Source organism: Bubalus kerabau, chromosome 1 (genome assembly GCF_029407905.1).
Source record: "Bubalus kerabau isolate K-KA32 ecotype Philippines breed swamp buffalo chromosome 1, PCC_UOA_SB_1v2, whole genome shotgun sequence".
Taxonomy (NCBI): domain Eukaryota; kingdom Metazoa; phylum Chordata; class Mammalia; order Artiodactyla; family Bovidae; genus Bubalus; species Bubalus kerabau.
In genome coordinates this window covers 20,934,050-20,956,752 of record NC_073624.1, presented here as the reverse complement: position 1 = coordinate 20,956,752, position 22,703 = coordinate 20,934,050, and the positions used below count along the sequence as shown (strand labels likewise).

Below are 22,703 nucleotides of genomic sequence, written 5' to 3'. Positions count from 1 at the left end.
TCTACCATTCTATTCATACTACATCAAGTAAGTGGAATCAAAATATCATAAATTTTTTAGTTAGGCAAAAATTCATAAGTTTTCTAAAATATATCTTATACATACTATTTATATATATGTATACAAAAGCTTTTCTACTATGCTTCATAAGGTCTTGAGAAAGAACATCAAAAAAAAATAGATGGAGAAACTGGAAAACATAAACTAAAATGGGATTACTGAATATGAAATAGAAAAAGCTAAACAAGCTAGATAAAAATAAAGATCATCATATAGTCCTGTTGTTTTTAAACATGGCTGCTCGTTAGAAACATATCTGGAGTTTTGAAGGAAAAAAGCTATAATACCTGGGCATTTGTATTTTTCAAAAAATTCCAAGATAATTCTGATATACATCTGGATTTTTAAAAGTGATTACAGATTTTTCTATTAAATAGTAGTTTGGTGATATAAAATTCTATTATATTTCTGTATCTTGAAATAAAAGGAAGATTTACACTAACTTACTTCAAGACTTATAAAATTAGAATCAAGACAGTGTATTGTTGGCATAATAATAAACAAGGAGATCAATGGAACAGAATTAAGTCTAGCAATAGAACCACATTTATACAGTCAACTGATTTTCAACAAATGTACAAAGCAACTTAAGGAGAAAGAAAAGTCAACAAATGTTACTGGAAGACCTATATATCAACATGGGGAAAAAACTGACCTTGACTCAATTATACAAAAAAAAAAATTAATTTAAAATTGGCTTAAATTGAAGAAAGTAGGGAAAACCACTAGATCATTCAGGTATGACCTAAATCAAATCCCTTATGATTATACAGTGGAAGGGACAGATTCAAAGGAAGACATCTGATAGACAGGGAGGTTCATGATATTGTACAGGAGGCACTGATCAATATCATCCCCAAGAAAAAGAAAGGCAAAAAGGCAAAGTGGTTTTCTGACAAGGCCTTACAAATAGCTGAGAAAAGAAGAGAAACTAAAGCCAAAGGAGAAAAAGAAAGAATTACCCATTTGAATGCAGAGTTCCAAAGAATAGCAAGGAGAGATAAGAAAGCCTCCACCAGTGATCAATGCAAAGAAATAGAGGGAAACAATAGAATGGGAAAGATCAAAGATCTCTTCAAGAAAATTAGAGATACCAAGGGAACATTTCATGCAAAGATGGGCTCGATAAAGGACAGAAATGGTAGGGACCTAACAGAAGCAGAAGATATTAAGAAGAGGTGGCAAGAATACACAGAAGAACTGTACAAAAAATATCTTCATGACCCAGATAACCATGATGGTGTGATCACTCACCTAGAGCCAGACATCCTGGAATGTGAAGTCAAGTGGGCCTTAGGAAGCATCACTATGAACAAAACTAGTGCAGGTGATGGAATTCCAGTTATTTCAAATCCTAAAAGATGATGCTGTGCAAGTGCTGCACTCAATATGCCAGCAAATTTGGAAAACTCAGCAGTGGCCACAGGACTGGAAAAGGTCAGTTTTCATTCCAATCCCAAAGAAAGGCAATGCCACAGAATGCTCAAACTACCACACAAGTGCACTCATCTCACATGCTAGTAAAGTAATGCTCAAAATTCTCCAAGCCAGGCTTCAGCAATAAGTGAACTGTGAACTTCCAGATGTTCAAGCTGGTTTTAGAAAAGGCAGAGAAACCAGAGATCAAATTGCCAATATCTGCTGGATCGAGAAAGCAAGAGAGTTCTAGAAAAACATCTATTTCTGCTTTATTGACTATGCCAAAGCCTTTGACTGTGTAGATCACAATAAACTGGAAAATTCTGAAAGAGATGGGAATACCAGACCACCTGATCTGCCTCTTGAGAAACCTATATGCAGGTCAGGAAGCAACAGTTAGAACTGGACATGAAACAACAGACTGGTTCCAAATAGGAAAAGGAGAACATCAAGGCTGTATATTGTCACCCTGTTTATTTAACTTCTATGCAGAGTACATCATAAGAAACGCTGGGCTGGAGGAAGCACAAGCTGGAATCAAGATTGCCGGGAGAAACATCAATAACCTCAGATATGCAGATGACACCACCCTTATGGCAAAAAGTGAAGAGGAACTAAAAAGCCTCTTGATGAGAGTTAAAGAGGAGCATGAAAAAGTTGGCTTAAAGTTCAACATTCAGAAGACGAAGATCATGGCATCTGGTCCCATCACTGCATGGGAAATAGATGGGGAAACGGTGGAAACAGCGTCAGACTTTATTTTGGGGGGCTCCAAAATCACTGCAGATATTGCAGCCATGAAATTAAAAGATGCTCACTCCCTGGAAGGAAGGTTTTGACCTGCTGCTGCTGCTGCTGCTAAGTTGCTTCAGTCGTGTCCGACTCTGTGCGACCCCAGAGACAGCAGCCCACCAGGCTCCCCCATCCCTGGGATGCTCCAGGCAAGAACACTGGAGTGTGTTGCCATTTCCTTCTCCAGTACATGAAATAAAGAGTGAAAGTGAAGTTGCTCAGTCATGTCCGACTCCTAGTGACCCCATGAACTGCAGCCCACCAGTCTCCTCTGTCCATGGGATTTTCCAGGCAAGAGTGCTGGAGTGGGGTACCATTGCTTTCTCGGAGTTATGACCTAGATAGCATATTAAAAAGCAGAGATATTACTTTGCGAACACGGGTCTGTCTAGTCAAGGCTATGGTTTTTCCAGTGGTCATGTATGGATGTGAGAGTTGGAATTGATGCTTTTCAACTGTGGTGCTGGAGAAGACTCTTGCAAGTCCGTTGGACTGCAAGCAGATCCAGCCAGTCCATCCTAAAGGAGACTAGTCCTGGGTGTTCACTGGAAGGACTGATGCTCAGGCTGAAACTCCAATACTTTGGCCACCTCATGTGAAGAGCTGACTCATTGGAAAAGACCCTGATGCTGGGAGAGATTTGGGGCAAGAGGAGAAGAGGACAAGAGGATGAGTTGGCTGGATGGCATCACCAACTCGATGCATATGAGTTTGGGTGAACTCCGGGAGTTGGTGATGGACAGAGAGGCCTGGCATGGTGCAATTCATGGGGTCACAAAGAGTCGGACACGACTGAGCAACTGAACTGAAGTGCTACTAGAGCCATCTTACAGAAAAAAACAAATGAACCTTTTGGCCAACCCAATATATAATTCAATTTTATATGAAATTCTGGAATAGACAAAATTAATCTATGATAAAAATTTCAGAGCCTCTAGGGCTAGGAGAAATGACGGGAAAGGGGCATGAAGAAATTATCTTCGGTGGTGAAATTTTTCTAAATCTGGATTAGAGGGTGTTATAGTTTTTCTAGTAGTCATGTATGGATATGAGAGTTTGACTGTGAAGAAAGCTGAGCGCCGAAGAATTGATGCTTTTGGACTGTGGTGTTGGAGAAGACTCTTGAGAGTCCCTTGGCCTGCAAGGAGATCCAACCAGTCCATTCTAAAGGAGACCAGTCCTGGGTGTTCTTTGGAAGGACTGATGCTAAAGCTGAAACTCCAATACTTTGGCCACCTCATGTGAAGAGTTGACTCATTGGAAAAGACTCTGATGCTGGGAGGGATTGAGGGCAGGAGGAGAAGGGGACGACAGAGGATGAGATGGCTGGATGGCATCACTGACTCGATGGACGTGAGTTTGAGTGAACTCAAGGAGTTGGTGACAGACAGGGAGGCCTGGCGTGCTGCAATTCATGGGGTCTCAAAGAGTCAGACACAACTGAGCAACTGAACTGAACTGATAGTTGTGATGCACTTATCAAGATTCACTGAATTATATACTTAACAGTTGTGAATTTCATGATTTATACATTTTACTGCAACAACAAAAAATAAAGCTTTAAACAAATATTGAACTCTAATTAGTAGACTTTCTTTACCAGCTCTAAAACTACTTCCTGTATTTTTCTCATGTATGAGCAAACATATAAACATACTGAATATAATTGGTGATGATTTCTCACCTTTGGCAAGATATATAGATTTCCTGTCTGCTGAGAAAGGCAAAAGCAATGATCACAAGTAACAATAAACATGCACTGTAATCAGATCTCAGTTTCTCTTTTTTCCTTTTCTTTTTTTTTTTAATTTTATTTTTAAACTTTACATAACTGTATTAGTTTTGCCAAATATCAAAATGAATCCACCACAGGTATACATGTGTTCCCCATCCTGAACCCTCCTCCCTCCTCCCTCCCCATTCCATCCCTCTGGGTCGTCCCAGTGCACCAGCCCCAAGCATCCAGTATCGTGCATCGAACCTGGACTGGCAACTCATTTCATACATGATATTTTACATGTTTCAATGCCATTCTCCCAAATCAGATCTCAGTTTCTCAATACCCTTCTCCACTAAGAGGAACCAGGCCCCCTTTGAGATATGACTGATATTAGGGTAAGAAAAGTTCAAGATCCACATGGAACATCTATATACCCAAAAGTACAAAAACTGCTCAAAAAATTACAGGGACCAGTCAAAAAGACAAAGAAGCCATCATATACAGGCTCCCACTGACAGTTCACCTAGTGACCCAAGCCCTCTGGCAATTTTTCTGTCATATCATCAGTCACCTGCAAGTTCCTGTGGCAGGAACCACACTCTTTCTTCAAAGGTCTGAATCTCTCCCATGTGTTTGGCAAGGTAGCACTTACTTTAGGTTTCTAAGTCGCTTTCTTGTTAACTCAATTTCAGCCCTCAAGGCTGTAGCTGTATTTTGTAGTTCCGACTTCTGCACAACTTATTAGAGTCCTCGCTTACCCCTTTTAGTAATTATTTTTTACTAAGAAACAATTCTTTACACTAAATTTTTCCTTAAAAAATCCCTTATGTAGTATCCGTCTTCTGATTGGATCCTGAGTGTGACACAGTATTTCTCTCTTAGTCCTGTCAAGCAATGCATGCCTAAATCATGAGGCAACATCAGACCAAACCAAAATGAGAGACATTCTACAAAATAAGTAACCGGTACTTTTCAAAATGTCAAGGTCAAATATGATAAATAAAAATGACAACTACTGGATGCTTGGGGCTGGTGCACTGGGACGACCCAGAGGGATGGTATAGGGAGGGAGGAGGGAGGAGGGTTCAGGGTGGGGAACACATGTACACCTGTGGCGGATTCATTTTGATATTTGGCAAAACTAATACAATTATGTAAAGTTTAAAAATAAAATAAAATTTAAAAAAAATGACAACTAATTGCAATGTGTCACTCTGACTTGGTTTCCATGGTTGGGAAAGGGAAAAAAGTGCTATAGATCCTAATTTTGATAATTACACTGTACTAATATAAGAATGTCTTTATTCTTGGGAAATACACACTGATGTACTTAGCAGTAATACTTAGTGGTAAAGGGGAACTTACCCTCATATTGTTCAAAATAAACGTGTATGCCTGTGTGTATAGGGAGGATGGAAGAGCACGAGAGAGACTAACAAAGCAAATGGGGCAACATGTAAACATTTGGTGAATCTGGTAGTCTATGCACGAGTTCTTTGTACTATTCTTGCATCTCTTCTAAAAATTTTAAGTTATATTAAAATTGAAAATTATATATTTAGTTCTTGAAATATGTTAAATATGATCATTTTTAAAAGGATAGCATCAATAAAAGTTCAAGATCGAAATCTGGCTCAAGATGGCAAATTAAATACATGATGTATAATGGGACTGAGAAGCTACCAAATTTTGAAAGATCGCTGAGCAGATCAGCAAATATAAGATAGAGTATATCTGACAGTGAAACCATAGAAAAATCCATTACACAGAATTCATACAGAACAAACCTGTTGAGAGCTTAAAAAAAAGGCATTCCCAATGAAGCTCCCATCTCAATTTACTTTGTTTAGAAAGCAGTTCTATTGACATATACACACGACCTCAAAGCAATGAATTGAAGGAAGGATTCAGAATACCTAGCTCTTTCAAGCATCCTTCCCTTTTCTGCATATAGGAAAGAAGAGGCATCCTTAGCATTTGATTTTAAGAACCTCCTGGAATCACTTTCTTAATACTTTTTACCAGAGTATTGTTGATTTACAATGTTGTGCTGGTTTCTGCTGTATAGCAAAGTGTCAGTTATATATACACATATATCCACTTTTTTTTTAGATTCTTTTCCCATATAGGTCATTCAGATCAGTTCACTTCAGTTCAGTTGCTCAGTCGTGTCCGACTCTTTGCGACCCCACGAACCGCACGCAGCACGCCAGGCCTCCCTGTTCATCACCAACTCCCGGAGTTTACCCAAACTCATGTTCATTGAGTCAGTGATGCCATCCAACCATCTCATCTTCTGTTGTCCCCTTCTCCTCCTGCCTTCAGTCTTTACCAGCATCAGAGTCTTTTCAAATGAGTCAGCTCTTCGCATCAGGTGGCCAAAGTATTGGAGTTTCAGCTTCGACATCAGTCCTTCCAATGAACACCCAGGACTGATCTCCTTTAGGATGGACTGGTTGGATCTCCTTGCAGTCCAAGGGACTCTCAAGAGTCTTCTCCAACACCACAGTCAAAAAGCATCAATTTTTTAGTGCTCAGTTTTCTTTATAGTCCAACTCTCACATTCATACATGACCACTGGAAAAACCATAGCCTTGACTAGACGGACCTTTGTTGGCAAAGTAATGTCTCTGCTTTTCCATATGCTGTCTAGGTTGGTCATAACTTTCCTTCCAAGGAACAAGCGTCTTTTAATTTCATGGCTGCATTCATCACTTGCAGTGATTTTGGAGCCCAAAAAATAAAGTCAGCCACTGTTTCCACTGTTTCCCCATCTATTTGCCATGAAGTGATGGGACCGGATGCCATGATCTCAGTTTTCTGAATGTTGAGCTTTAAGCCAACTTTTTCACTCTCCTCTTTCAACTTTCAAGAGGCTCTTTAGTCATTCTTCCCTTTCTGCCATAAGGGTGTTGTCATCTGCATATATAGGTAATTACAGAGTGCTGAATAGAGCTTCCTGTGCTATTCAGTAGGTTATTATTAGTAATCTATTCTACATATAGTCATGTGTATGGTGACTGCAGCCATGAAATTAAAAGACGCTTACTCCTTGGAAGGAAAGTTATGACCAACCTAGATAGCATATTCAAAAGCAGAGCCATTACTTTGCCAACAAAGGTTCGTCTAGTCAGGGCTATGGTTTTTCCTGTGGTCATGTATGGATGTGAGAGTTGGACTGTGAAGAAGGCTGAGCGCCAAAGAATTGATGCTTTTGAACTGTGGTGTTGGAGAAGACTCTTGAGAGTCCCTTGGACTGCAAGGAGATCTAACCAGTCCATTCTGAAGGAGATCAGCCCTGGGATTTCTTTGGAAGGAATGATGCTAAAGCTGAAACTCCAGTACTTTGGCCACCTCATGCGAAGAGTTGACTCATTGGAAAAGACTCTGATGCTGGGAGGGATTGGGAGCAGGAGGAGAAGGGGACGACAGAGGATGAGATGGCTGGATGGCATCACTGACTCGATGGATGTGAGTCTGAGTGAACTCCGGGAGTTGGTGATGGACAGGGAGGCCTGGCGTGCTGCGATTCATGGCATCGCAAAGAGTCGGACACGACTGAGCAACTGATCTGATCTGATCTGATCTGTGAATAAAACCACTTTCTAAACAAAGTAAACTAGTTTACTAGATCCCATTATTAGACCCCATTACTTTGCGTGTGGGAGGAGAGGATGGATGTGGTGCAGTGTGGGGAGCATCCTTGCTAATGAAGAGCTAGAGGCCCAGAGCAGGAAGGCAAAAAATAACCTCTAACTTCAACTTGTACCTCTGACAAGATCCTTGAGATCAGTTCTGACAGATGGCTCCCAGAAAGGCCCCTGTGCCCAAAAAGCAGGGAGTGACCCAGGTCATTTGCAACTGGATGGAAAAGGAAGTTATCCCTTGCCCCCACTCCTGAAGAAGAAATTATTCCACTTTTGTTGTTGTTTAGTTTCTAAGTTCTGTCCAGCTCTTTTGCAATCCCATAGACTGTAGTCTGCCAGGCTCCTCTGTCCATGGGATTTCCCAGGTAAGAATATCGGAGTGGGTTGCCATTTCCTTCTCAGGGGATCTTACCAACCGGGGATTGAACCCATGTCCTCTGCATTGGCAGGCAGATTCTTTACTGGGAAGCCCTGCTGCTGCTGCTGCTGCCGCTGCTGCTGCTGCTACTAAATCCCTTCAGTCATGTCCGACTCTGTGCGACTCCATAGACGGCAGCCCACCAGGCTCCTCCGTTCCTGGGATTCTCCAGGCAAGAACACTGGAGTGGGTTGCCATTTCCTTCTCCAATGCATGAAAGTGAAAAGTGAAAGTGAAGTCGCTCAGTCGTGTCCAAGTCTTAGCGACCCCATGGACTGCAGCTCACCAGGCTCCTCCATCCACAGGATTTTCCAGGCGAGAGTACTGGAGTGGGGACTGGGAAGCCCTACTCAGTTGCATTTCAGTACCTTTCTCCACCTCCCACATGTACACTTCTCTCCCTCCAGCCCAACACTACTCTGGGAAATGACCAAGAAGAAGACTTCTGAAATGACCAACAAACGAACATCAATTTTAGAATGAAAGTTCATTGTAAAGGGGATTTTTGCCTTTTTTCCCTGCTGTATCCCCCAAACTTGTAACAGTATCATTGCTCAATAAATATCTTGTTGAATAAATTGATAAGGTCAAATCAACAGAAATGACTTAAATGACTGGCAATCCATGCAGCTAATTATACAACCATTTAAAAATGTATTTGTAAATTTCATGATATGGAGAAATACTTAAGGGTTTTTTTTTGTTTGTTTGTTTGTTTTAAGAGGAAAGGAATAACCCTTATGAAGGACATACACAACCTCGTGGTAACTTTATGGATTTTTGATTAATAGTTGTGTTTTCTGATTACAAGTTACTTTAATTACCAGAAAGCAACTCATCTTTTAATTTTTTTTTTAAAGACACATCCAAACCCAACCCAAATATGCCACCTAGCCTGAACTGAATGCCCCAGTTAAAAGAAAAGAAAAGAAAAGAAAAACCTCAGGATGGATTCTATACACCAATACAGCTAATTTACCCCTAAACGATGAAAACTGAATGCTAATTCCACAAGAGCTGGGGAGCCCAAGGTAAGTCAATTAACCTCCATCGCCTTTAATTTATTCATCTGTTTAAGATTGGGATAAGGTACTTCCTCATTAAGGTGAGCTTGGAGGTGAATTCATTCTCGTCTAAAGCACTTTCAACAGCGGTGCTAACCAAGTGTTGGCTTCTTTTATTTCATCCAAAATGCTGTTCAAGGTCCGGTGAGCATAACTCAAAAGCTAGTCCCCATTCGCCAAGACGGAGGGAGGCAAATGCAACTGAGGAATCCGAGCAGAAGGAAGCCAGCCTGAAGCTGATAGGAGCAACCAGCGGGCACTCGAAGGACGACGGGATTCCGTCCCAAGAGGGTGAGTCCCAGAGTCACTGGGGATCCGAACCGAGTTCTCACTACAGGTAGGACTTCAACACGCAGCTAAGACGTCAGACCTGAGGGACACCGCAAAGGCTCTCGGCCAAGGCGCAAAGACCGAAACGGAGTTCCTCGAGTCAGAATTGGTTACAGTGTTCATCACACAAAATGCCACAGGGGTGACAAGGTTACGTCGAATAGTAACACTTCGAATAAACAAGTCGAATATATCACACTTTAGGGTACTAAACCGTAGACAGGATGTAAAGTGACGTTAAGAAAGTAAGGATGACGACCCAGTCATCGCTCTCCACTATCGTCTAGGTGCCGACGTGGGACACCAAGCGACTCGCGGCCTGCACACGGCGAATCAGCGTCCCCCTCAGGCGGTAAACGTTCTGAGCCAGCACCAGAGAAGCGGTCGTGCGCGAGAACTACAGCTCCCGTCGCGGCCTGGGGGGCAGGCTCTGCCCCGCACTTCCGCTTCCGCCACCGCCCTCTCGTGCCGCCACCGCTCTCACGTGCCCCTTCCGTCCAACCTACCAGGGAGCGTGACCGCGCGTGACCCCGCGTGACTGGGGGCCTGAGCCGAAGAGGCCAGGAGGTGGGACTCTGGGACCCCCGTTAGTAGGCAACCCGAAACGGTGGAACTAAACTTGTAACTCTCGATAGGGATTGGAGTTGTTACGGTGGAGGAGGAGCCTAATGCCCACGACCCTGGCCAATCAGCGTCCGGGATGATCTGAAAGGCCGGAAAGGGGAAAGGGGCCAAATGGTTCAGCGGTCACATGCCGCGGGGTCTAGTGGGAGGAGCAGTTGCCCGGCGGCCGCCCTGAGCTTCCTGTTTCCGGTTCCCAGAGTGGCGCTCAGCTAGTCGCTAGGAGGGACGCTGGCTCCGCCACGAGCTCTGGGACCCGGGTCTGTGGCCGGCCCCTCGCTGGCCCTGTCTCCCAGCGACGGGCAGCTACTGGGCCGGGGATTCTGAGCTTTGCCTGCTCTCTCGGCACGTGACATGTGAGTATGAGGGGCGTGGAGGAGGAGGGGCTGGAGAGTGCTCCCACCTCGTGGCTGTGACGGGGTCCGGGTTCTTTTTAAGTCTCGCTTGACCCGGGTTTTAGCCCAAAACTCCACATAAGGAGGCCGAGGGCAGAAAAACGGAGGCGTGAGGTTGGGGAGTCACAGGGTCCCCAAGGGAGTGAGGGAGAAAGGATCTCCAAGACTGGAGAGGGGATTTAAGTGTGTGGAAGGCAGGAAAAGGAAGATCGCTAAGTCTGGAGTCAGCTCTAGGTGTTACCGCATACCTGTAGACTGGGTTTTGGCCCGCATCGTGGAGGGAGGTCAAGGGGCATCATTTGTAAAGAGTATGACGCTCAGCAGTTGCAAAGTCGGGAGACTAGACGCAACGCGATTGTCTGGAGCCCTCGAAGAAGTTTGAGGGAGATGAATGTGTGTAAAGAGTCCTCATAGAGGGATTTGTGTTCCTCTTTGTAGGGAGTTTACGCCCTTGGTCCATACAGCTGATTTCCTAAGGCTTTTCAACGTTCAGCGGTTCAGCTAGTTAGGGCTACTCTTCCAGAAGTGTGAGCTGCTAGAGACTGGAGATAAGGACCGCCGTATCAAAAATGAGCCAGAGAGAAGAAAGGAGAAATTGAATTGACAAACGGAAAATGTTCATGGCTAGTCTTAAGGACTGGGGAAAGTGAGTGGTACAGGGGCCCAGCGATGTAAAGTTCTTTCCAGTTCCTGGCACCATCATTGGTCATCCCATTGAAGGAGAATTTTTTAGCATTAACCTAAATGAATCTATCATTATAGAACAAGAAAATTGAAAGGGATGCTTCAAAATCTTTAAGCCTTGCTGCTTAAACTTGCACCTTGAGAAGCTTAATTGTAGCACATTAAAAAGAGACTCCCCAGCCCTTGGATTTCATTCCTTTGTGCTTGCTTGCTTAGATGCTCAGTCTTGTCCTACCCTTTGGGCTGTAACCCGCCAGGCTCCTCTGTCCATGGGGTTTTCCTGGCAGGAACACTGGAGTGGCTTGCCATTTCCTTCTCTAATTCATCCCATTACTGATACATTGTTGCACTCCTTTTTTTATCAGAAAGTTTTCAGAAAATATCTTTATGCCATGATTCATTCCAGTTGCCTTACTAATAACTTCATACACCTTTTAATACTTGTATAACCTAAAGCAAGTAACTTCAGCTCTATAAGAATCAGTTTCCTCATCTGTGAAGTGGGGGAAATTATACCTGCTTTTCTGGGTTGTGAAGATTAATAAACATAATCTGGATAAAGCTCTTAGCGCATACACCACAGAATCAAAGAGAAGCAGCTCAAATGTAGCCAAACCTTAAGCAAGAAAGAGAAGACTATAAGTTTATTCTTATCCTATCTTTTTGAACCAATGAGCAAATAAAAGATAGCTCAAGTCAACTATTGCTGACTGCAGGGTGTTTAGCTGTTCTTTTCCTAGTTGTGTGAGAGTCTGTTCTAATTTGGGAAAAGAGATCCTCAACTGTTAACAGATAAGGAACTAACTTTGAAGCCAAAAGACACAGCCTTCTGTGTGAGCATCCCTCCAGAAAACTGATCCTGGAAAAAAGAATATCAATCTAATAAAAGGAGCCTCATTTCATTTTAGTCAGTTGGTCGCATTGTGTGTTGAGCAGTGAGTTAATTTAGGGAAGATAGGAATTGGAGGTCTGGGTTCTTCATTCTGCCTTCTATTCTGTGAACTGTGAGAGGTCACTTCCCCTTCTTGCTTTGTCAAAAAGAAAGCAAAACTTTGGCTGCCTGCTCTGATCATCCCAAAAAATGAATATGAAAGAAGATGTACATATAGTGGTTAAGTGTAGACAGTGAGCTCAGAGCCTGACTACCTGGTACACACTGCTCACTTACTATGTCTAGTTTTCTCATCTGTAGAATAAGAATAATTGTATTTGCTGCATAGGGTTTTGGTAAGGTTTAACTGGTTAATGTATGTTAAATTCCTAGCAAAAAGCAAGCACTCTGTTAAGTATTTTCTGTTGATCCTTTAAATGTGTTTATGGGAGGTAGTCTCAAATTTGGGGGGCTTCTCAGGTGGTACTAGTGGTAGAGAACCTGGTTCGATAGCTGAGTTGGGAAGATCCCCTGGAGAAGGGCATGGCAACGACTCCAGTACTCTTGCCCAGAGACTTCCATGGACAGAGGAGCCTGGCGGGCCACCATCCATAGGGTCACAGAGTTGGACAAGACTTAGGACACATCCACGCTCAGACTTTGGGGTTGGCTATACTTACTCTCTGCAGACACCTTAATATTACTACAATGAATTGATGTTTGGATAACACCAAGTCAGGGAGATGACTTCCCAAGTATTGGTTGCCCTAGTGAATGTGGGAAACAGAACCTCAAGTGTAATTTTGTTTTTGTGGTGCCTTGGAGGTATGGTGACCCACTTCAGGATGAAGCTGAACATCTCTTTCCCAGCCACTGGTTGTCAGAAACTCATTGAAATGGATGATGAACAAAAACTTGGTATCTTTTCTGAGAAGTGTGTGGACACAGAAGTTGCTATTTACGCTCTGGGTGAAAAATGGAAGAATTGTGTGGTCCGAATCAGTGGTGGGACCAGCAAACAAGGTTTCCCCGTGAAGGAGGTGTCTGGACCCATGGCAGAGCCTGCACCTGCTACTGAGTAAGGGGCATTCCTGTTACAGACCAAGGAGGATTGGAGAAAGTGCAAATCTATACATGGATGCCAGTCTGAGTGTTCTCAATTTGGTCATCGTAAGAGAGAGAGAGAGAAGGATATTCCTGGCCTCACTGATAAAACTGTGGCTCATCACTTGGGGTTAGCAGAAGAGCTAGCAGAATCCACTGTGGTCTCTCTGTGTGGCTGCCAGTATGCTGTGAGATAGCCCCTAAACAAAGAAGGTGAGAAACCTAGGACCAAAGCTCCCAAGATTCAGCAGCTTGTTTTTCCAGTATTGTGCAACACGAATGTCAATGTATTGTCAGAAGAAACAGCATACTAAGAAAAATGAAGAACAGGCTCCAGAAGATGCTCAACTTTTGGCCAAGAGAATGAAGTGGGCCAAAGAAAGACTCCAGGAACAGATTGCTAAGAGATGAAAGCTGTCCTCTCTCAGAGCTTCTACCTCTGAGTCTTGAGTCCAGTCAAAAATCAGATGTTCTATTAAAAAAAATATATATATGAGATGGTCTCAGGGTAACAAGTAAGATCAAACATAAAAAAAATATGTTTAGGATAGTGGAGAAAATTTATTCAGGTACCTATTAAATTCTGCTTATTTTAAGTTTTAAATAGAATCATTGGAATCAGTGGACCAGCATGAAGAAGAATTAGAGGACTTGCCAAAGAACTGATGCTTTTGAACTGTGGTGTTGGAGAAGACTCTTGAGAGTCCCTTGGACTGCAAGGAGATCCAACCAGTCCATTCTAAAGGAGATCAGTCCTGGATGTTCTTTGGAAGGACTGATGCTAAAGCTGAAACTGCAATACTTTGGCCACCTCATGTGAAGAGTTGACTCATTGGAAAAGACTCTGATGCTGGGAGGGATTGGGGGCAGGAGGAGAAGGGGACGACAGAGGATGAGATGGCTGGATGGCATCCCCAACTCGATGGACATGAGTTTGAGTAAACTCTAGGAGTTGGTGATGGACAGGGAGGCCTGGCGTGCTGCAATTCATGGGGTCGCAAAGAGTCAGACACGACTGAGCAACTGAACTGAAAGAGTATTTAAGCCAAAGTCTAGACTTGTGGTAATAAAATATTTTATTGTAAGCGAGAAAAAGTTGGAAGAATTGAATCTTTGTATCAGGAAAATTGGTGATACTTTATAAAATTAACACGCAGCAATGGCCTGAGGGATGATTAATGAATACCAAAGTGAATTCTTACCAAAGTAAATCAGTGTATCCTGGGTGTATAAAGGGGCTTCCCAGGTGGCGCTTGTGGTAAAGAACCTGCCTGCTTGTGCAGGAGACATAAGAGACGTGGGTTCGATCCCTGGGTCAGGAAGATTCCCCAGGAGGAGGTTGTGGCAACCCATTCCAGTATTCTTAGTTGGAGAATCCTGTGGACAGAGTAGCCTGATGGGCTTCCCTGGTAGCTCATCTGGTAAAGAATCCACTGCAATGCAGGAGACCCCTATTCAATTCCTGGGTTGAGAAGATCCCCTGGAGAAGGGAAAGACTACCCACTCCAGTATTCTGGCCTGGAGAATTCCATAGAAAGAGGAATCTGGCAGGCTACAGTCCGTGGGGTCGCAAAGAGTCGGCCATGACTGAGCGACTTTCACTACAGTCCATGCATAGGTGTACAGATGAGATGAGAGAAAAGAAAATGAGTTTGGAAAACAGAGCCACATGTTTCCATGCCTAAAACAGTTCAAGCATCATATGAATTGGGTGTGTTAATTGTAAAGTGACTTGGTGATTCTCAAGAGTCATCAGCAACTGGAATGTAGGAAGACAGTTATACTTACTAGAAATCAAGAAACTCTTGAATTTCATGGCTTGAAGTGGGTTTTAGAATACTTACTCAGACCACTGCTCTGGACCTCATGAAGTTTGTTCATCCTATCATTTATAAATGGTTGAATGATTTTTTTAGAGATGAGACAGAACAGATAGATGTCAAATCTTAGGTGCTGTGGTTATGTTAATATCTGTTCACCATTTTTGTGGTAAGTATGAACAAAGACTGTTACATGCTTCTGAATATTAAAACAAGGACTTAGGGCCCAAAGTATTCAGGTCTCTTTCTCTGTTTTACATCTTTCTTAATAACTTTCAACTAGCCCTTATTAAGTGTTCATTGTAATTCAAGTATTATCTTAGGGGAAGGATTTAAATAGTATTAATGAACCAGTATTAAATTTTAAATAACGAGACATCTCAACGTAACCTCTCACCAAATGGTGGAGGCAAGGATATCTCCATCAGGCTGTCATAAGTAATTATTTTATGTTCTCTGCTTTCCCTCTTCTCAGCCCTATAGTTATGTTCTGAAGGACTTACCTATAAATTAGACTGAAAGTGACTGATTTATATAGTTTCTTGACACAGGTGATAGATAACTATTAGTATATGTGTGTGTATATATATACAGGTGTATGGGTTTCTGACACAGATATTAATATGTGTGTGTGTATGTGTTTATGTATAGATGTATGGGTTTCCTGACACAGGTGATAGGTAGATACTAATATCTGTGTGTGTGTGTGTGTGTGTGTGTGTAGTTGTATGGGTTTCCTGACACAGGTGATAGGTAGATATTAGTGTGTGTGTGTGTGTGTTTGTGTGTTTGGGTTTCCTGATACAAGTGATAGATAATTAATGTGTGTGTGTATAGATGTATGGGTTTCCTGACAACAGGTGCTTTGGCACAGAGATATTGAAAGGTACTATTTGTTGCGGGTGCCAAAGAATCTTACTGTTCAGCAAGATCAAAATACTCTTCATTGGTGACACTTAAGTATTTTCTAAGCCATTGATTGATTCTTGTGACAATTTCTAGGACCAAAAATATATTCTTGTTTTATGCACACATTGCAGAAATCTCAACAACTGCCTGTATACACTAACTCTGCCCCACTAACTCTGCTGTCCACTTTGTCGATTACACATGAAAGGAGCACAGTAAGGACAGGAAATGAGAGTGGTGTCAGGTGAGGGAGTCGCATAGGAAGAGTCTTTAAAAATATGTTCTAAGACTTCCCTAGTTGCTCAGTGATGAAGAATCCACTTGCCAGTGCAGGAGACACAGGTTCTATTTGTGGTCCAGGAAGATTCCCCCATGCCCTGGAGCAACTGATCCCATGTGCCACGACAGCTGAGTCTGTGCTCTAGAGGCCAGGAGGTGCAACTACTGAAGCCCACAAGCCCTAGAACATGTGCTCCACAACAAGAGAAGCCACTGCAATGAGAAGCCTACGCACCACAACTAGAGAATAACCCCTGCTTGCTGCAACTAGAGAGAAGTCCATGCAGCAGTGAAAACCCAGCATAGCCAAAAATAAATAAATGAAATTATTTTTTAAAAGAGAATAAAAGTTTTGAAAAGAAAAAGAAACCTGGAGACTTAAGCATCCAATCCTGTGTATTAGATAATGGGGAAAAAAGAACTTGAAATAGAGACAAGAAAATAAAGCCCAGCATCATAATAATGAAGAAAACTGGAAAAAAAAAAAAAAAAAGAAAGAAAACTGGCTAGTATAAAGTAATAGGTGGTGGGTGGAAGATTAACAGGTTTTTTAAAAAAGTGCTATTCATTTATTACACATTCATGTGCTCTATTTCTTTCCCCAATCCTCTCCCTCTTTCCCCAAAACACACTCCCTGTCCCAAAAGGATGTCCCCCCTCCACAGCTCCTGGAGGACTGGTCTGTTTCTGCTGCTGCTCTTCTCCGTGGCAGTCAGAGAATCTTGGCAGACTGAAGAGAAAACATGCGACCTGGTGGGAGAAAAGGGTAAAGAATCAGAGAAAGAGTTGGCTCTCCTGAAGAGGCTGACACCGCTATTTAACAAAAGGTAAATGAGAAGAACCTTAAAGGCCTTGAGAAAACAACTTTATTAAAGAATCTCTTACTAACTGTATTCTTTTTTGTATTACTACTGAATACAGAGGGGATACATGTATCATAACCTCCTCTGAGAGATGGTTCTAATCTGTACTTAATATTGGCCTTATTTGGCCATGCTGTCTTGCGTTCCTCTATGATGAAGAGCACATGCTTAGCCCAGTGTTCAGCAGGGATGTGCAGGTACTTTATGCAGAAGAGTAGCTGTTTGTAAGATTGGACCCAAGAGACCAGCTTGATATTCAGAAGTATAAGATGAACATATTTAGGTCTACTACTACATCATCATGGCTTGGACGGTAAAGCGTCTGCCTACAATGTGGGAGACCTGGGTTTAATCCCTGGGTCAGGAAGATCCTGGAGAAGGAAATGGCGACCCACTCCAGTATTCTTGCCTGGAAAATCCCATGGATGGAGGAGCTGGTAGGCTACAGTCCATGGGGTCGCAAAGAGTCGGACTCGACTGAGTGACTTCAGTACATCATCGTAAGGACTTCCCAAGATGGTTCAGTGGTAAAGAATCTGCCTGCCAAGCAGAAGATGCGGGTTCAGCCCCTGGGTTGGCAAGAACCCCTGGAGAAGGAAATGGCAACCTACTCCAGTATTCTTGCCTGGAGAATCTCATGGACAGAGGAGCCTGAAGAATACAGTCCATGGGGTCACAAAGAGTCAGACACTGAAAATGAAAGTGAAGGGGGCTTTCCTGGTGGCCCAGATGGTCAAGAATCTACCTGCAGTGCAAGAAACCTGAGTATGATCCCTGGGTTAAACATGACTAAACATCATCATAAGTGTCAAATAATCTTCAGATACATAAATCTGAAGATAATCTTTAAGGAACTAGGATATATATCATGAACGTACACCCTCATTCACAGGGAGGTACTAATACTTTAGTGTAGTCTAGAACAATTATTCTAGAAATATCTAGAATACTAGCTGTCTTGGAGGCTGTATTTTCATCGGTCATCGTCAACAGTTAGCCTCTCTGGGTCATAGTTAACCTCACAATGCAAAAGATATTATTCACTAGGATGTTTAGCCATGATGTTTGATAAATAAGTTGAACACACCGTTGTTTGAACAGAGGCTGCTCTTTCTAAGGCTGACAGCTCTAACTGTCCTCTTCCTCCTCTCTGCATTTCTGCTTTCAGCTTTGAGAGCACCGTGGGCCAGAGCCCAGACATGTACAGCTATGTGTTCCGGGTGTGCCGAGAAGCTGGCAACCACTCCTCTGGGGCAGGCCTGGTGCAGATCAACAAAAGTAACGGGAAGGAGACAGTAGTTGGGAGATTCAACGAGACTCAGATCTTCAATGGAAGTAAGAGTCTCCCTGTTGATCAGCTTACTGAATCCCTCTGATAACCCTGTATGTCTGTCTTTACCAGGCTGTATCATATGGGTGTGTGTGGTTCAGTTCACCTGAGATACCTGCAAACCACAGAACACCCAGCTCCACCACTCCTCCACAACCAAGGCTCAGGACATTTATATGTTTGTGTTAAAGTGAGATTAAGCTTTTTTGAAAGCCAGTCAGTCTACAAAAGTCTCCCCACCAACTTGAGTTATGTTGATAATATTTCTCAAAAATCATAAAATCATTGCTGGAAAGGACTATGTGAGCAACTATGGTTTATTTTATACCCTTAAGCAGATAAATAAGTGCAGATTGTTGTTGCTGTAAATAACATAATAAAAAACAATGTCAAGAGTTTGGGGCTGGGGTCAGAAGACTAGATTTTTGATCCAGCTCATATTTACTTATCCTGTGACTTTGAAAAATCATTTGACTTTTTGTTTTCTCATATGCAAAATTGGAAGCAGAATCCTTACCTTGGTCACCTCACATGATTATTAATCAAATGATATTTTGCAAAGGAAATTTGAACAAGTAAATACTGAAGAAGGAAAAGTGTCTCCAGTCTTCAAAGTTACCCACTTTAAATTTATCTGTGGTTAAGATCTTAGGCTTTCCCTTGCCACCCAGTAATTGAATGGAGCCTCTTGATGTTAGCAGGTGTTCAGAGAACGTGAGTCATGACTAAGTATGGATCATAATTGTATTTGCACTATCGGTTGCCTACCTTTAGTGTGGGAAATCAAGATTATTCTTGTATGCATATCTGGTTCTTAGTTGTCCTAACAAGGGAACACAAGCTGTTGTAAAGGGCTGGGTTTTAGTTGGTATTTCTGGTATACCAGAGCTCATCCTGTGGGGTTAACTAAAACCAACTTCACTGAACTTGGTTCCATGCTTCCACAGTGCCCAGGTCTGTCTCTGCTTTTCCCCCACCCTAAAGCTCCTTTTCCCTTGTCCATCCTCAGGTAATTGGATCATGCTGATCTATAAAGGGGGTGATGAATATGACAACCACTGTGGCAGGGAGCAGCGGCGGGCAGTGGTGATGATCTCCTGCAATCGACACACCCTAGCGGTGAGGCACCCTGGGGCCTAGGAGCCTAGAGAGGAGATGAAAGGACTGACCTGAGGTGGGACAGAATGTCCAGAGGGAACAAGATAATTGGGGTGGATGAGAGAAAATCAGACATTCAGGGACTTCCCTGGCAGTCCGGTGGTTAAGACTCCCCACTTCCAGTGCAGGGGACGTGAGTTTGACCCCTGGTTGGGGAACTAAGATCCCACATGCTATTTGGTAGCAGCCAAAAAATGTAAAAAACCAGAAGTTCAGTTTTTCCCTGAGTCATAGGCGTCCATCTTCCATCATACATGGAAAATAAGTTCTTAAACCCAGGAGGAAGCAAATGTTTAGGGGGGTTTTGTGGGTTTGTGCTCCTTTTCAGACAAGCATCGGAAGCAAACACCTTACCACATAAATGTTGTGTCTGTCCTCTTACCGTCAGGACAACTTTAACCCTGTGTCTGAGGAGCGAGGCAAAGTCCAAGATTGTTTCTACCTCTTTGAGATGGACAGCAGCCTGGCGTGTTCCCCAGAGATCTCCCACCTTAGTGTGGGTTCTATCTTACTTGTCACGTGAGTCCTTCTTCCTTTATCAGTCCAAGCCTTTTTTTTTAAACTCATCAATCACTTGGAAGTATATGGGTCCAAGTAGCGTGTGTGTATTTGTATGCTATATTATAATTGGAGGGGAAAGAAGTCTGTGAATATCCTCTTTAAATTCTGCAAGTTTAAAAAAATGAGACAATGTTTTATCCCCAATAAATATATGCATTTGGAGATGGGGTTTTTTCCCTACTGGAAGACTGGACAGTTTTTATTACTCTCCCATTATTAGATTATTAGAACTTTTGAAGAAATTGGACTGTTTATCTAATGGTGACTGTTCTCAACCCTAAATGAGTCACACACTGTCTTGCTTTTTTCTGATCCAAAGGTTTTCTCAGGCAGGCAGCACTCTAATTGGTTTTCTCAGGCTCTACCAGCCCCTTTTTTTTTCAACTGACTACCCCTTTTTTGTTTTTCCATGTTTATGGAACAGAGCTTAGGAAACAGGTAACAATGAATGAGCTTTACTGATTCTCAGTTTTTGAGTATGGATGTCTTTCTCCCTCACAGGCTTGCATCACTGGTCGCAGTCTATATCATCGGGGGGTTCCTGTACCAACGACTGGTGGTAGGAGCCAAAGGAATGGAGCAGTTTCCTCACTTGGCCTTCTGGCAGGATCTTGGAAACCTGGTAGCAGTAAGTAATAGGGCAGCTGGGAGACAAAGCAGATGACCGACCATCCGTCCTGGTTTGCCCAGACTTGAGGGTTTCCTGAGACACAGGACTTCTGGGTGCTAAAACCACCCCAAGTTCCAGCAAACCAAGACAACTGGTTGCCCCAATACAGGGTAATAAGCAACATAGCACCTTAATGTCTGACCTTCCAGACTGACTGGAAGAACGGTACTGTTGCTTAGATTTATGAATCTGATCTAGCTATTTGGGGGCCTACATGAGGAGAGCGTGTTTCCCCAAATTCAGTTTAGGCCAATCACTGGAGCTTTGGGGTTTTCTCTTCATTATCCCTGGAGAAAACTAGTTCTTGCCACCTTCTCAGACCATAAACATACTGTGCCCACCTGAAAGTTGCTGATTTCACATGATCACTTTTGCTTTTCCCTCTATAGGATGGCTGTGACTTTGTATGCCGTTCCAAACCCCGAAATGTGCCTGCTGCCTATCGTGGTGTGGGGGATGATCAGCTGGGGGAGGAGTCAGAAGAAAGGGATGATCACTTATTACCAATGTGATTGCACTTCAGATGTCCAGCTTCTTCAGCCCCCAAACCAAAGCGTCCTCCGGCAGATTTCTGAAGCAGTCTCTCATCTCACCCTTAGTCTCACTCTTGCTTTCTGGTTTGCTTTTGGTTTGCATCCACCTGTCAGTAGAAGAAATGCCTTTCCCTTTGTTCCCTGTTTGGTTTTCCCTCCTCAGAGATACAGCTGCAGGACAGATAATATAATAGGGCCAATCACAGCAGAGGCTGTTGCACTGTCTTCATACCAGAAAGTACAAGTAGAGGAGTTACTGTGAGCAAAAGGGTGCGGCAGGCTCCCTGACTCTCTTTTTTAAACACATTTTCATAAGTTTTTGAGACACTGGATTTAATTAAAAAAAAAAAAAACCAAGAAACATTATTTATAGGTTTGATTGCTTTCATGCTGTTACTCTGCCCTACAGTGGTCTCCATGAGAGTCTGGATGGAACTTGCTGCTGGGAACTGTTTTGCAGTGATTACTTGGTCACAAGGACTGCCATTTGGTCTGAGCCTGGAGAGGTTGTAGACTTACTTCTCCTACCTCGGGTCAGGATGGAAACTGAAATTTCCCAGGATTACAAGGTACCAAACATCATTGGCTGGCACTGGAGTGACCGTACAGCTGGAACTGGGCCCTGGGTCATCATCTTGGTTACTGGTCCATCTGCAGCTAAAATACCTAATCCAGAAGTGCAGTCCATTGGAAGGGACAATGAAATGGACCTCCCATGCCACCAGGGTTCCAGAAGCGGGAAGTCTGTTTACCTTGTAGTGGGATATCCTTGACGGCTTGCTTCTCCCACTTGCAGTCAAAGCTGGCAGAGCTTTTCTAACTCTAAAATGTTCCCTCTACCAGTATTTCTAAACATGTTGCACTTTCCTTCACAGGCATTTGGGATTTTTTTGGTGCCCTCCTATCTCCTGGAAAGGGAATGGAAGCAGAAGTGGGACATGCAGGGCTCTGCCATCTTCGGCCCTGGGTGCAGGCTCCTGCCACACCTGTCCTTGCTTCTGGCTCAGGGATGTGTCTTCTTGCCCAGCCTATCTCCGTAGGGAGAGGGGCTTAAACCTCTGATGCTTCTGCCCTTCCATTTAGGCCATGTGCCCAGAAACCTGGCCTGATCTTTGTTTGACAGGGAGCCTGGGCCACTGAAGAGGAACGTGGCTCCCCCGGCCACAGAGGATGGAATCAATAAGCAGGGGGCTTTTTTAGCCTTTAAGAAGGAAAATGAAATTATTTCATCTTTGGACTTTTAGATACTATTGGAATGGTATTTTTTCTTTTCTAAGCAGGGAAAATGATGTTATAAAAGCATTTTTCTGTTACTTGTTTGCATCCCTCCCCCATACTCTGATGTTTTAAAAATGCGAAAAATATACATTTTTTGTACAAAAACTTAAAAGATTAAAAAAAAAATGTCAGCCTAGTCATTTGTGTGGAAGAAGCCAGTAGATACACTTGAATGAT

At 43.0% G+C, this 22,703-nt stretch overlaps 1 protein-coding gene across 2 annotated transcripts; it reads left to right on the top strand.

Annotated features, from left to right (window-relative positions):
• The first annotated feature begins 10,070 nt into the window (after window positions 1-10,070).
• M6PR (mannose-6-phosphate receptor, cation dependent) lies at window positions 10,071-22,662 on the top strand. Of its 2 annotated transcripts, XM_055570163.1 has the most exons (7): window positions 10,071-10,427; window positions 16,781-16,960; window positions 18,165-18,331; window positions 19,336-19,445; window positions 19,873-20,003; window positions 20,547-20,673; window positions 21,105-22,662. In XM_055570163.1, coding segments are annotated over exons 1-7 (840 nt in total). In that variant the 5' UTR covers window positions 10,071-10,425; the 3' UTR covers window positions 21,228-22,662. The 2 variants fall into 2 exon arrangements, with proteins under 2 accessions (XP_055426138.1, XP_055426146.1); XM_055570171.1 differs by lacking the exon at window positions 16,781-16,960 and having other exon boundaries at window positions 10,107-10,427.
• The last annotated feature ends 41 nt before the right edge of the window (window positions 22,663-22,703 follow it).

Excerpts from the sequence above, each read along its gene's own strand:
- M6PR (XM_055570163.1), top strand. Across the intron at positions 18,332-19,335 it reads GACTCAGATCTTCAATGGAA|GTAATTGGATCATGCTGATC; the intron begins GTAAGAGTCTCC and ends GTCCATCCTCAG. Across the intron at positions 20,004-20,546 it reads GGTTCTATCTTACTTGTCAC|GCTTGCATCACTGGTCGCAG; the intron begins GTGAGTCCTTCT and ends TCTCCCTCACAG.